This window comes from Ovis aries, chromosome 3 (assembly GCF_016772045.2).
Source record: "Ovis aries strain OAR_USU_Benz2616 breed Rambouillet chromosome 3, ARS-UI_Ramb_v3.0, whole genome shotgun sequence".
Lineage (NCBI taxonomy): Eukaryota > Metazoa > Chordata > Mammalia > Artiodactyla > Bovidae > Ovis > Ovis aries.
Genome location: NC_056056.1, coordinates 154,499,992 through 154,512,853, shown reverse-complemented (window position 1 = coordinate 154,512,853; position 12,862 = coordinate 154,499,992). Strand labels below are relative to the sequence as shown.

Below are 12,862 nucleotides of genomic sequence, written 5' to 3'. Positions count from 1 at the left end.
CAGCATGGTCAGCGAAGACCCCAGAAACGTCTCTCCTTGGATGGATGTGAGGAGGGAGGCTGGAGAACAGCAGTAGGAAGAGGAAGTTTAGTGGCAGGCTGTGCGAGGGCAGAGAGAGAACGTGCGAGAAAATAATTCCTTCTATAGATCTCCTAGAAATAGGCCTATCCTCACGTCTAAGGATGTTCCTTTCACTCTCCTCTGACTGAATCAGTGCCGGATCTAATGGGAAATGAACATGTGTTGAGGAGGAGGCAAAAATATAGTTAATCTGTCATCTCAATCAAGAAACTTGAACTTAAACCCAGGGACATGGCCAGAACCTTCTTATACATAGATCTAGAGCAACTGCGCATTCTAGTCCAGAGTAGGTCATCCTGCTCGACTTTGCTTTACATAAGTGAAATGTAAATCCGAGTGCTATGGTACGGAAACTCACTGATGCTAGAGTGCGTTGCTGGGGGCTGTCTCTTGTACAAATTAGAGGTGGAGGGGCACCGTCAGGCAGCTGTGAGAGCAGAGGGATTGCCACGTGAGCCTCCCTCAGCATTCTTCTACCTGCCCTTTAACCCTGTTCATCAGCCACAGGAGTTTTAGGGAGGAGGTGGCATATTTACTACCAAGTAGGGAGGAAGATTGGTTTGAACCTAACCATCTGATGAATTTCTATTTCTTTTTTTTTTTTTTAAGTAAAGCTGGCAAGTGAACTGTCTTCTAAGTATGAGGACCACTCTCTCCCTTGAAAAAGTAGGCTTTATATCTTATCTAAGTCACATTTTCAATTCACCCTCATTTCTCAGATCTGAGTCTAAGCGAGAAAGTGATACTTTTTGATCCTGGGTCTCACGCTCAGAGATTTCTAATTTAATTGGTCTGGGTGAGGTCTGAACATCAATGTTCTTAAAAGCTTCCCAGGTAAATGCTCACAGTAACCTTCTGAGTAGATAATGTTATTCTGTCTCATCTTACAGTGGAGGAAACTGAGGTACAAGACGTGCGGTTACACTTGTGTAAATATTCATAGATTGAACTGAGACTTGAATGTGGGCATTTAGCTCCAGAGCTTCTTATGGTGCTCAAATGGATAGGTAAGTAGATAGATACAAGCACCATAAAAAGTCACATTGAAATAAGAAAAAAACAAAAAAACAAATCCTATGATCCCCTAGCAGTTAATTTAATTCAATTCAGTTCTGGATTCAATTGAATGTTTATTTTTCATAACTTCCACAAAAGCAAATTGCGAATATCTACTCAGGAATCTAAAACATTTGACAAAAAAGTAAGATAGGATGGTACACAGTCATTTATAACTTAGGTACATAGTATTTAGTAAACCTCCCTTAAGGCTAATGGTTGTGGGTTTTTTTTTTCCCCTTTAGTTTTTTAAGCTGCCTTAAAGGCTGTTCTATGACTGCTCCTTTTTTTTTCACTCAGAACCTATTTTCAAACATTGAGTTCTATCAAAATCATATGAAAAGGGACAGAAAAAGTAGGGCATAAGATAGGACCTTTCCTTCAGGGCCTACTCTCTGAAGTCTTTGTGACTAATTCTTAAAATTCACAGTTGGAATACACTTCCTCATTTCTCTGTGCCAGCTGCTGAGGTGACATCAGTAGTAGTCAAGATAAGACCCTTAGGAAGGTGTCTTGCGGGGACCAAAGAGGAACAAAACCACAAACTGTGCCCAAATTAGGCAACACTCATAACAGACACCACACTAACCCAGGCATAGCTCTCAGCCCTTGGTTAAAGGCCTAGTAACTGTTACTGTTCTTTGGGTACAGTTGGGTAAAGCACTAATACTCCTTTTCAGCCTCTTTTTCCACCACCTTTATTTCTCACGTAAGAAAGTGCATCTTGCTGACGATGCGTGATGTGTGTGTGATCAGTCGTGTCCGACTCTTTACGACCCCATAGACGGTAGCCAGGCTCCTCTGTCCATGGGGTTGTCCCCGGCAAGAGTACCGGAGTAGGTTACTATTTCCTCCTCATGTTTCTTTTGCTTCCTGCATTGGCAAGTGGATTCTTTACCACTGAGCCACCTGGAAAGCCCAGAAAGTGCTTGACCCTTTCTTAAATAAAAGTCTTAAATTTATAGAAAAGAGCAAGGGATATTTGTTCTGTTTCTTTCTTAAATGTAGAGACAAAGGGAGGGAAATTTGTTCCATTAATGCATGTGCAAAAGTGCATGCTTTGGGAAGTAAGTGCCACATAGAAAATAATCAGGTTCCAGCCCCAAAGAATATGTTTGCTGGAATCTTCCCCATGTGGACAGAGTGGGCCTGTCCGCCCCACTTTGGGCCAATAGCTCGCTAAGAGCCAAAAGTGTGTATCTTGCCTTTCAGTTTCTTTGCCGTTTAATTTGTGCTTGATACAGAAATTCATTTTTCTTTTGTTTTACATTTTTCTTTAGTTTTCTCTTTTCCATTTTCTCATTCATCCTTTTTATCTTGACATGGGGTGGGGGGTGGTGGGGGAACTGATTTAATGGTTTCCATACTAGAGAACGGAGAAGGCAATGGCAACCCACTCCAGTACTCTTGCCTGGAAACTCCCATGGATGGAGGAGCCTGGTAGGCTGCAGTCCATGGGGTCGCTAAGAGTCGGACACGACTGAGCGACTTTACTTTCACTTTTCACTTTCCTGCATTGGAGAAGGAAATGGCAACCCATTCCAGTGTACTTGCCTGGAGAATCCCAGGGATAGGGGAGCCTGGTGGGCTGCCATCTATGGGGTCGCACAGAGCTGGGCACAACTGAAGTGACTTAGCAGCAGCAGCAGCATACTAGAGAAACTGCTTGTATCTTACTTCCTGGTTTTTCATCCTTAATACTGTTTTTCACTATCAGTTTATCTTTTCCCTTTTATTCTTTCAGTTTATGTAGTCTTCTACTTGCAACTTATCCCACCTTTTTTTTTTTTTTTTAAAAAAACCTTTGGATGTGAACATGGTAACTTATCTAATTTGCTTCTCCTCTTAATAAAACTCTTGTGTTTTGAGTTTACATGGCTTGTCGTTTCTCTGGACTGAATTGCATCAAAGGAGTTTGTGTTATGACGAATCTGTTAGTTGTTTTCAGTATCTTAGAGACATTTTCAGTTGGGCATGTTATGTGGAATGCTTCTTTCTTTATGGTAAAGATGGAACATCTAAACAAGAAGACCCTTTTACTGCCAACTTAACACCAATAAACTGAGCTTCTGTGGATAAAACCAGTAGACTCAACTTGCCTGCAAGGCAATATGGTGACTTCTTTTGGTCTATGGGTCTCTAATTCTTGCTTTAGTACTTAGAATTCTTCTTCTTCTGCTTCTCCTTTTTTTCCCTTCCCCATCCTCCTTTCTCTTCCTTCCCTATTTCTTCTTCATGGTTATATGAATCCACCATGCAGTTAGGCCTCATATTTGGGTGCATGCATGCATGTTAAGTTGCTTCAGCAGTGTTTGACTCTTGGCAACCCTATAGACTGTAGCCCGCCAGGCCCCTCTGTCCTTGGGATTCTCCAACCAAGAAAACTAGAGTGGGTTGCTGTGCCCTTCTCCAGGGGAATCTTCCTGACCCAGGGATTGAGCCTGGGTCTCCTGAATTACAGGTGGATTCTTTACTGTCTGAGCCAGCAGCTGCTGGTGCTGCTGCTAAGTCACTTCAGTTGTGTCCGACTCTGTGCGACCCCATAGACGGCAGCCCACCAGGCTCCCCCAAAGCCCCATATTTGGGTAGAAATGACAAACACATTGGGAGCCATGCCTACTGCCTCTTTATACTACATTGTAGCTTTACCATGTATCCAGTGACATCTTAGGTTGTAATATTTTAGTAAAATTTTTATTGAGAAAGTTAAAGATTTATTCAGTACAGTAATCACTTTCCAGAGAAATATTATAGTCAGGTCCTTCTGAAAGAATCTCTGTGCTTCCAGTGATTTTAGAAGGACCTGATCTTTAAGTTAACAACACAGAAAATAAGCAAGGGTAGTAGAGCTTCCTTATTTCCTTCATCAGGATTCCTGCTTCCTTTATATTCTGATGTTCATTGCAACTATACCTGTTTTCTTTTACCATTCTATCTACTAAGTTAAGGAATAATACTCCACTTATCTCTTCCAAAGTGGAACTTTATCTTAAATCTGCCCACTTTGGGGTGGGCATACATGGGTTTCTTCCCCCTGGCTGTAGCAATTTCCTAACAATTCTCAGTTATAAAGAATTTTCCTCAATTTTATATAACTTACATTTTTAGTTAGTGATAAAAATATGTTGCTTCTAATCCAGTTTCACTGATGACTATCAATAATTGCTTGACAGCGTCTCCCTAAACCTCCAACCCCAGCCTGTTAAGCAACATTGTCAGGAATTTAAATTCAGTGGAAAGAGGTAAGATTTGCATGATATAAGCTGCAGTTCAGCAAGATAAGTCCCTCCTGGAAATACTTGGGGAATTCTTCCTTCTTTAGATCAAATTTCTATGTCTGCAGCAAATGGGAGACCAATAAATCACCGAACATTTTGTAATAATCTTTGAGGAAACCACCAGAAGCCTGAGTTTACCCAAGCTGGACTCTGTTTATGACTGCAGCTATTACTGTTTGAATCTATGGTAGAGTCCCTTAGTTTGTTTTAGATCATTATTAATTTTGTCTAAGTCAGCCAAATCAACAGAAAGGTAAATATCCACCAACACAAAGTATTTTTCAAGAGTTGAACAGTTTTGGGTTAAACCCCAAACTTCATTAATCTTTTGCAGATGACAACTCATATATTGCTGATGATTAAAGATACCCATGTGTTACAATAGGGTTTCAGACTCACAGCCCCCTCTCTCTTTTTCTTGATCTTTCAGTAAAATCATAATGCTAAACTGGTGACTTCACAAACCTTTCCTTGGCAAAAGATTAATATCACAGGCACAGAAGAAAAGAGCCCTACTTACGCACAAGTGTCTTCAATAACGGTGGGAGAAAACAGGATACTACTGGCAAAGTCAATTGCTTTTCTTCTTAAAACTCTTTTCTCCTTCCCATCCTACCCCATGCGCCCAAGTGTAAAAGCCCAGCTTTGAAACCACTTCATCTTGTAGATCAAACACTTAAGAGAAAATGACAACAATAAAGCCTAAAACATCCTAGGAATAGCTGGGAGAAAACCCTCTAAGACAGTTGGAAATACATCAGTGCAGAAATATGTAACTGGGTTCAATGCACTATTTGTATTTCTTATGCACACAATTGAGAATTGCAGTCAGATTTTAAGGAATTATGTTAAATTTGATGCCCAATCACTTTTTTTGGATGTGGGGGGTGGGGTGGGCGTCCTTTCCTTTTGTTCTCTGCAGGTTCTTTAGTTGCCAGTTTTTCTGAGTGAGAGGCTTAGGTGATAAAGGATTCCTGTGGGAATTAAAAGTTTTCTTTTGAACAATGCTTATCTCATGCTTCCTCAGAATGAGAGCTAGAATATTCTGTCATAGTTTGTATTTTACCTATAAAAGAAAGAAATACATAACTACCTTAAAACAACTTTCAAAATGCACACCAAAGATGCTACCCTGAAATAAATCCTTAACAGCAGGTTTCAGAGATTTCTTCATCGGGCAACCAGTTTGTTTCAGTTACAACCAGGTGTGCTGAGAGAGCCCAACACATTGCCAGTTGGCTGGGGCAGGGGAGGCAGAGCTCGCAGGCAGCTAAAGAAACAGTGTGTCACTGACAACTTCCATTCATCATCCCAGCCTTCCGCCAGGGGTAGAAGGTGGAAAGAATGGGCTCCATGTGCGTTCCCCTCAGGGAGGGGCCTTCAAGCTTTGTGCACTTTTAAAAGAAATTGAGTACTAGTCTTTTGGACTGCAAGGAGATCAGACCAGTCAATCCTAAAGGAAATCAGTCCTGAATATTCATCGGAAGGACTGATGCTGAAGCTCCAATACTTTGGCCACCTGATGAGAAGATCCAACTCATTGGAAAAAACCCTGATGCTGGGAAAGATTGAAGGCAGAATGAAAAGGGGATGACAGAGGATGAAGATGTTTGGATGGCATCACTGACTCAATGGACATGAGTTTGAATAAGGTCCGGGAGTTGGTGATGGACAGGGAGGCCTGGCGTGCTGCAGTCCATGGGGTCACAAAGTCGGACACAACTGAGTGACTGAACTGAGCTGAACTTTTATGGGAGACTGGGTGTTCCTGGGAGGAAGCAGAAATGGTACCGTGTGGTTAGGCTTCCTTCAGACAAATGGTCTTACAACTTTACAGGCAGCCAGATGGGCACGTATATGGTGGCGATGGTAGTTCAGTTTCTAAGTTGTGTCCAGCTCTTATGACCCCAGGGACTGTAGCCTGCCAAGCTCCTCTGTCTGTGGGGTTTTCCCAGGCAAGAACACTGGAGTGGGTTGCCATTTCCTTCTCCAGGGGATCTTCCCTACCCAGGGATCTAACCCAGGTTTCCTACATTGCAGGCAGAGTCTTAAAAAACTCAGCCACCAGGGAGGCTCATGTATGTGGTGGCACAGATATAAATGAACACTTTGCTCAAACTGTAAAAAATCTGCCTGGAGTACAGGAGACCTGGGTTCATCCCCTGGGTTGGGAAGATCCTCTGGAGAAGGAAATGGTGACCCACTCCAGTATTCTTGCCTAGAGAATCCCATGGCTAGAGGAGCCTGGTGGGCTACAGGCCATGGGTTCCCAATAGTCAGACACAACTGAGCGACTAACACTGTACTGTACTGGTCCTCCCTCACTTACGTGAGCCTAGAGTGAATCTTCCAGAACATCTTGTGCAAGCATGATGAAGCAATCACTCTTATTTTTAGGGGACCCACATCTTTTCTGAGGATTTCCCTACCCCATCCCATCGCCAACCCATACAGTTGTTTGCGAATGATTTTTGTTGCCTTTTCCCAATTATAATTTCTCCTCCTCACCTCCCTCCCATTTTCTCTTGCCTGGATTAGGGACATCTAGAATCTGTGTTTTTCTTACTGTTTAACCAAAAAACTAGTGTCAGACTTAGCAACTGAAACTGCAGGCTGATAACCAACTCAAGTCCAATAGATTAAATTACTCTAATTTGGGGAATGAATGATCTGGGCACTAAATACTAAAAAATGGCTTTAAGTATACCATTGCTATGCTTTATTTTTGAAGTAAGATAAATAGAACCATTCGCTAAATATGCCTGAGATGATTAATAAAGGCGCTATCATTTATTTTTGCCCAGATAACTGCATTCTCTCAGTAAAAAAAAAAAAAAAAAAATCGATCTGAGGCTTTTATGTGAAAACTCCACCTCTCAGATGCCAAGTGATCAAAGTGCTGGAGCTGCATGTGAGATCAGTAATTGTGCACACGTACTGGTCACCGAGAGCACCAGTTCCTGTTGGCCTGCACACTGACTGTTTTGGCAGGCAGAAATAGGTGCTTTCCTGTGTCCATTGGGTAAGCATATGTATTTTCACTGGTGCATCTTAGCTGCTGATGCCTGAAAATTTGGCCTCAATTGTTTATAGAAAGGAAAAGCAATCTGAGCTGTCAGCCTTGATATTACCTAAACCTGCATAAAATGTGGAAAAATAATGCAAGATTTGTTTTTTAGGCCTGTTTCATATTTTCCAGGCAATAGATCAAATCAGTTCAGGGTTCATTTTTAGTTCTTTAATAAGCTGACACAGTATGTTGGCAGTAAAATAAGAATGCACTTTTAACATGGAAGTGCCATATAGTCGAAGTTGCTATTTGTGCTATTTATTAATAATAGAGAGCCCTCGAGAATGGAGCTTAGCACTTTCAATGGGGAAACAGATTCTAGTCCTTTCCATTGTAATAAGCACCATCCTTCACCTCTCTCTCATTGTCTCCGTTTGGTATGGAGGGACAGAAAACCCCATTCCCCTGTCAAGTCCTGCTTTCTTTCCCTGCAGTGGATAAGTGTTTTATATACCAAATGAGCACAGTGAGAAGAATTAATAAATCATCTCTATGCCCCTTCTCGCATATTCTTCCCTAAATTGTGACTCCTCCATCTGCTTGAAATGTTCTCCCCAGATCTGCTTCTTCACTTCCTCCAGGTTCTCATCCCAAAGTTACCCTGGGAGAACTACCGTTGACCTCCTCACCTAAACCGTCAGCTCCCAATCTGACAGTCTGTATCACTTTCTCTCTGTTTTAGTTTTCGTGGGTTTGTTTGTTTGTTTGCTCCTGAGTGTTTATTTCCACCTACTGTGCTTACGGTTCCTTATTACCTTTGTGTTTTCTGTCTCTACCAGTGGAATGTAAGTTCCACGAGGCTACTGCCTGTACCTCTGGAGTCTGGGACAGTACCTGGCATAAAGTGGGTGTTCCGTAAATAGTTGTGGATTGAATAAATGGGGGTCACTTGCCCCAGGCTTTGATTTCTTTGTTACATAACAAACAAACGATATGTTTTTGTAGCCTGTTTAAATGTGCGCTAAGGGCTGCCGTCTATGGGGTCACACAGAGTTGGACACGACTGAAGCAGCTTAGCAGCAGCAGCAATGTCTCCATACCCTTTACCCTGTCCCTTACTACCCTGGGAGGTAGTAAGTGTGACCTGTGCGGTTGTCTCCTGGAGCTGCACTCAGCAGCAGACAGGTGAGCCAGCCTATTTGGAGACACTTTCTCTGGGCTGGATTTCTCCTAAACACCATCATAACCAACCATCCCTCCTTCTGCCTCTGTCTGGACTCTCCGCCTCTTCTCCTTCCCGCTTTGGGGATAGTCAGTAGCATGGATTGAGCTCGACAGCTTGTTCTTCTCCACATGATCCAGTTCATGCAGGAAAGCAACCCTCCTGGTACCCACCTATCCAAGGCCAGACTAGTGGACTAGTGACATTTCCATTCGCCACGCTGCAGTCCTGGTGACCATAACGTAAATCTGTTGCACCCTGCCATTGCTTTACTGGGCTCTAAGAACATCCAATGCTTTTCTGATATTAAGTTTTACTGCCCATGAAAGCAAACAACACCTCTGTCACGGCCAGTTACACAGTATCTTCTACAGTGGACTTCTGCATATCTGAAACCCATCCATCCAAAGCCAAAAGCAATGCTGGTGGGAGGGGGTGGAGATTTTATTCTGCCATGTTTCTTACAAGGGGAGATCAAGGGTCAACTCAATTCATGAAATTACTGCAGTCATTTTTCAGCTGGCTGAGCGGCTTCACAGATCAAAAACTACAGTGGCTCCTAAATAATTTCTGATATGCACAATTCTAGTGTTTTTTATTCTCAGCATGTGGTGCAAAGCCTGCCAGAAACCATCTTTGTAGCTATTGACAGGCAGATTAGAAATCATCCACGAGGGTCTCCATCATTTCTCCACAGGCCGGTCATCCATTTAAGCCGCTGACTGCGAGTTCCCCTCAAAGCCTGCTTTGTACACACTGTTGACCTACAGTTTGTTCTTCTGTTGCAGTGCGGTGCTCACCTCGGGCACATTTTCGACGACGGACCTCGTCCAACCGGCAAAAGATACTGCATAAACTCGGCATCCTTGTCTTTCACCGCTGCAGAGAGCAGTGGCCCCCAGGGGGACAGTGCAGGGGGCAGCCTGGCCCCTGGTGACAAGACGGAGCTGTAGAGAAGCGGCCGGAGGTGGCGACAGAAGAAACAAGTGTACTTAATGCACAGCTTATTAAAGCGAATCCCATAGCATTTTTCTCAAATCTATTTTTTCAAAACTAGAAGGGCAGTTTTATGCTATTGGTGTTTTTCTTCTTGCTTAAACAGAGGCCCTGGCCATCCATGCATTTTGCTGTTGACTAGATGGGGAACTGCAGATCTTGAGTGAACTCAGAGATAGCTTCGAGAAACTTCTTTACAATCCACTTACGTAGCATTTGGCATTATTTTCTTCGCCCACATAGCTTCCTTTGCTTTTTTTTTATTTTCCGCCCCCTTGTTTAAGAGGCATAAGGTGCTCGGTCTCCAGAAAAGAAAATCAAGGTCTGCTCTGCAAAGCGGAGACAAGGGCTGAGGGGTGGTGGGGATGTTGAGACCTGCGAGACACATGGCTGGAGGCGTTTGTGCAGATCCACCTAAGATAAGGATGGAGTGATGTCTTAGGAGACTTCTCAGCTTTGTGGAAAGTTTGAGCTAAGGTCGTTTATTCTCACTAAAAGGGTGTGAAGGTCTAAAGTCTTTCCTTATGTTAAATTGTTGCCAGATCTGAGGGGGTGCCCTGAGTGTTGTGGCAGAGAAGTAAACATTACCTCATGGTTAGGCCTTTATTTTTATTTTTTCCTTGAAAACATCAGAATGTAAGATAACTATAAAATGTTGAGCCCCATTTTGTCCAAAGTTCACAAAAGAAGAATGTCTGCCATTGCCTTTTGTAAGTCTGTCCCTCCACACCTAATACCAGCTGCAGCTGGAAGGGCATTTTGGTGAATTCCCCATGTAAAATAAAATATTGGGAACAACACACTTCATTAAGGCAAGAGAATAAGAGAGAAAGCAGAGAAGGCTGAGGAGGAAGCCTGGGGCTAGATGTCCAGAGCCCTGCAGAAGAGCTGACCGCAAGTCACCAGTAGAGCCTGGCAGTGGTGAGGATGGGGACCCTGTGCACAGGGCCAGGTGACCTCCTAGAGGATGTTGGGGCTTAAAATAGAAACAGCCGGGAGCTCACGTCCCACCCTTGACACTAATCTGCTGTGTGACAAGGGACAAGCTATTTGCTCAGCCTCTCCATGCCTATTCTTTATGTATAAATGCGGACTTGGAATATTTGTAAAATAATTGACACTCTCAGGGGAAAATTACTGTATTGCTGTACAATTAAGATCAGTGTTGTAAAATTAAACTGATCTGGTTCTAATTGCCTCAAAGGCCGAAGCCCAGGCATTTGAAATGGAAAGAAGCAGAGAGGGGTTGACTTAGCTGATTGGTATGGAAACAGTTGGGCCAAGAGCCAGAAATTTTTCTTTGTAGCAAGATGGCTGGTTTTACTCTAAGAAGCTTGGCTCGGCTCGGTTGCTGTATAACATTTAGTCTGGTGGGATGGATGTCATTGAGCACAGTAAGGTTTTTATGGCTCTGAGCAATGGTGATACACGTTGGTATTGCCGCCAGGTGTGAAGGTACAGTGTATGACTGATACATATTGTGTTTGTAGCCCTGAGTGCTAAGCCCAAAGTGTAGCTTTTAAAAAATAATATTTTGTAAATTTTTGAAAGCTTATGAAAACTGACATCTTTCCTTATCAGCACCAAGACCAAAAATAAGAAAGAGAAACATGTGACAATCTTAAAGAAATAATGAGACACTAAAATGAAAAGTTGTGATCAATCCAAGTGTCAGTGCGGTCATGCCCACGTCCTTCTGTGTCCCTCCACGTGCCACCTGGTGAGGCCCTGACCTCCTGTGATCTTCACTGTCACAGGGCCACACCTTGGCCATTCCAGGCCCATTGTGCCCTTCCTCCCTCGGCTCCCAGATGTGGTACCTCAGGTCCTGGGGTCACTCTGGAGTTCACAGGTTTCATTCCCCTAAGACCCTGAATTTAAAACCCTTGAAGTCTTAGCGTCTAGACTATCTTAGAAGTCTTTTCTGACCTCACAGAAGGAGTCCCAGCATTTCCCAGCAATCCATGGATCCCTAAAGACACAGGTCTCCCAGGAGATGTCCGTCCCTCGTGTGGTCCATCCTTTGGAGGCTCACACAGCACTTCTTGCATGGCTCCCTGCCTTACGTGGTGGCCTGCCCTGGGGTCTGCCGGACACAAGCCACAGTGTTGGGCTAGACAAGGAAGATAAACGAGGGGCTTCTCCCTCTCCACAGAGATTCTGGATTCTCATTGTTCCTCCAGTTTTATTGTAGGGCTTAACATTCCCCTCAAAAAGCTCATCTTCTAATGCTTGGTCTTTGTTTCAAGAAAAGCCAGTTTTCTTCTACCACATTTTCCAGCATCAACTTTAAGAAAAATGCAACCTCCATCGCAGAAAGAAAGTGGGGTGTATGCATGTGGTTTAATTTCAGGTTGCTTTTGAGTTTAAGTGGTATTGAATTTCAGTATATTTCTGTCTTATGTTAAAGAAATATATTACTAAAATGTAAGTGAGCAATAATGTCAGCTGTCGAGCACTAGATTTATTTTTGCAGGATATGGAGTGCAATGAACTGAGTCAATATGGTGAGGTGTATGTGATCTGTGGGAGTTATACCATTTAACGCAGGAAATGCATGGGACTTTCCCTCTCTGCACTCAGGCCCTCCCTATACCATTAGGAGACACAGGTTTCTTTGCTGATGTGTAAAAAAGTTCTGTCCATACACTTAGGTAGAATGAATCTGAAGAAGGCAACAATTTGTATTGTACTAGGAGATGTTTCTATGTGTTCATACTTTTCACTCTATAGATACATTTAAACTCAATGCAAATGACATAGCAGTTTGAAAGTCTCCATGTTCATTGAATTGAATATGCCTTGCTTTAAAATATGGAGTATGATGAAAGGGATTAGTGTTTTTTCTGAAAGTCAAATACTACTTTTGCCTTAGACAGCTTTGTAATAATATTTCTCTAAGCAATTCAAAACTTTTGAAAAATGACATGAAATTTTCATTAAAGACGTTTTCCTATGTTTATTGTATATGGAAATTATTCAATAAAATTTCTTTATAAAAATGTTTGCCTCTCTGATTCCTAAAGACTTCTCTTATTTTTATCACAGATGCATAGACCATCCACTGGAGCTTGCCACAGGCTGCTCTGTCTCCTTACCCAGCTGATGTGTCTCTTTGTAGAGAGGGCCTTTATCTGGTGTGACTTTCATAAGCGGGGCTCTGAGAGTAGGATCCAATCCGCTCTCCATACCTCAGGACAAGAGAGGCCTCCTGGGATC

At 42.8% G+C, this 12,862-nt stretch overlaps 1 protein-coding gene across 3 annotated transcripts in view; it reads left to right on the top strand.

Moving 5' to 3' along the window:
• The window catches only part of MSRB3 (methionine sulfoxide reductase B3), a 183,385-nt gene extending 170,740 nt beyond the window's left edge, over positions 1–12,645 (top strand). For all 3 annotated transcript variants that reach the window (XM_027967480.3, XM_027967481.3, XM_012174611.5), the window contains one exon: positions 9,436–12,645. In XM_027967480.3, coding sequence (XP_027823281.1) covers positions 9,436–9,600 — 165 coding nt within the window. In that variant the 3' untranslated portion in view covers positions 9,601–12,645. The remainder of the gene's footprint in view (positions 1–9,435) is intronic.
• Positions 12,646–12,862: the final 217 nt, after the last annotated feature.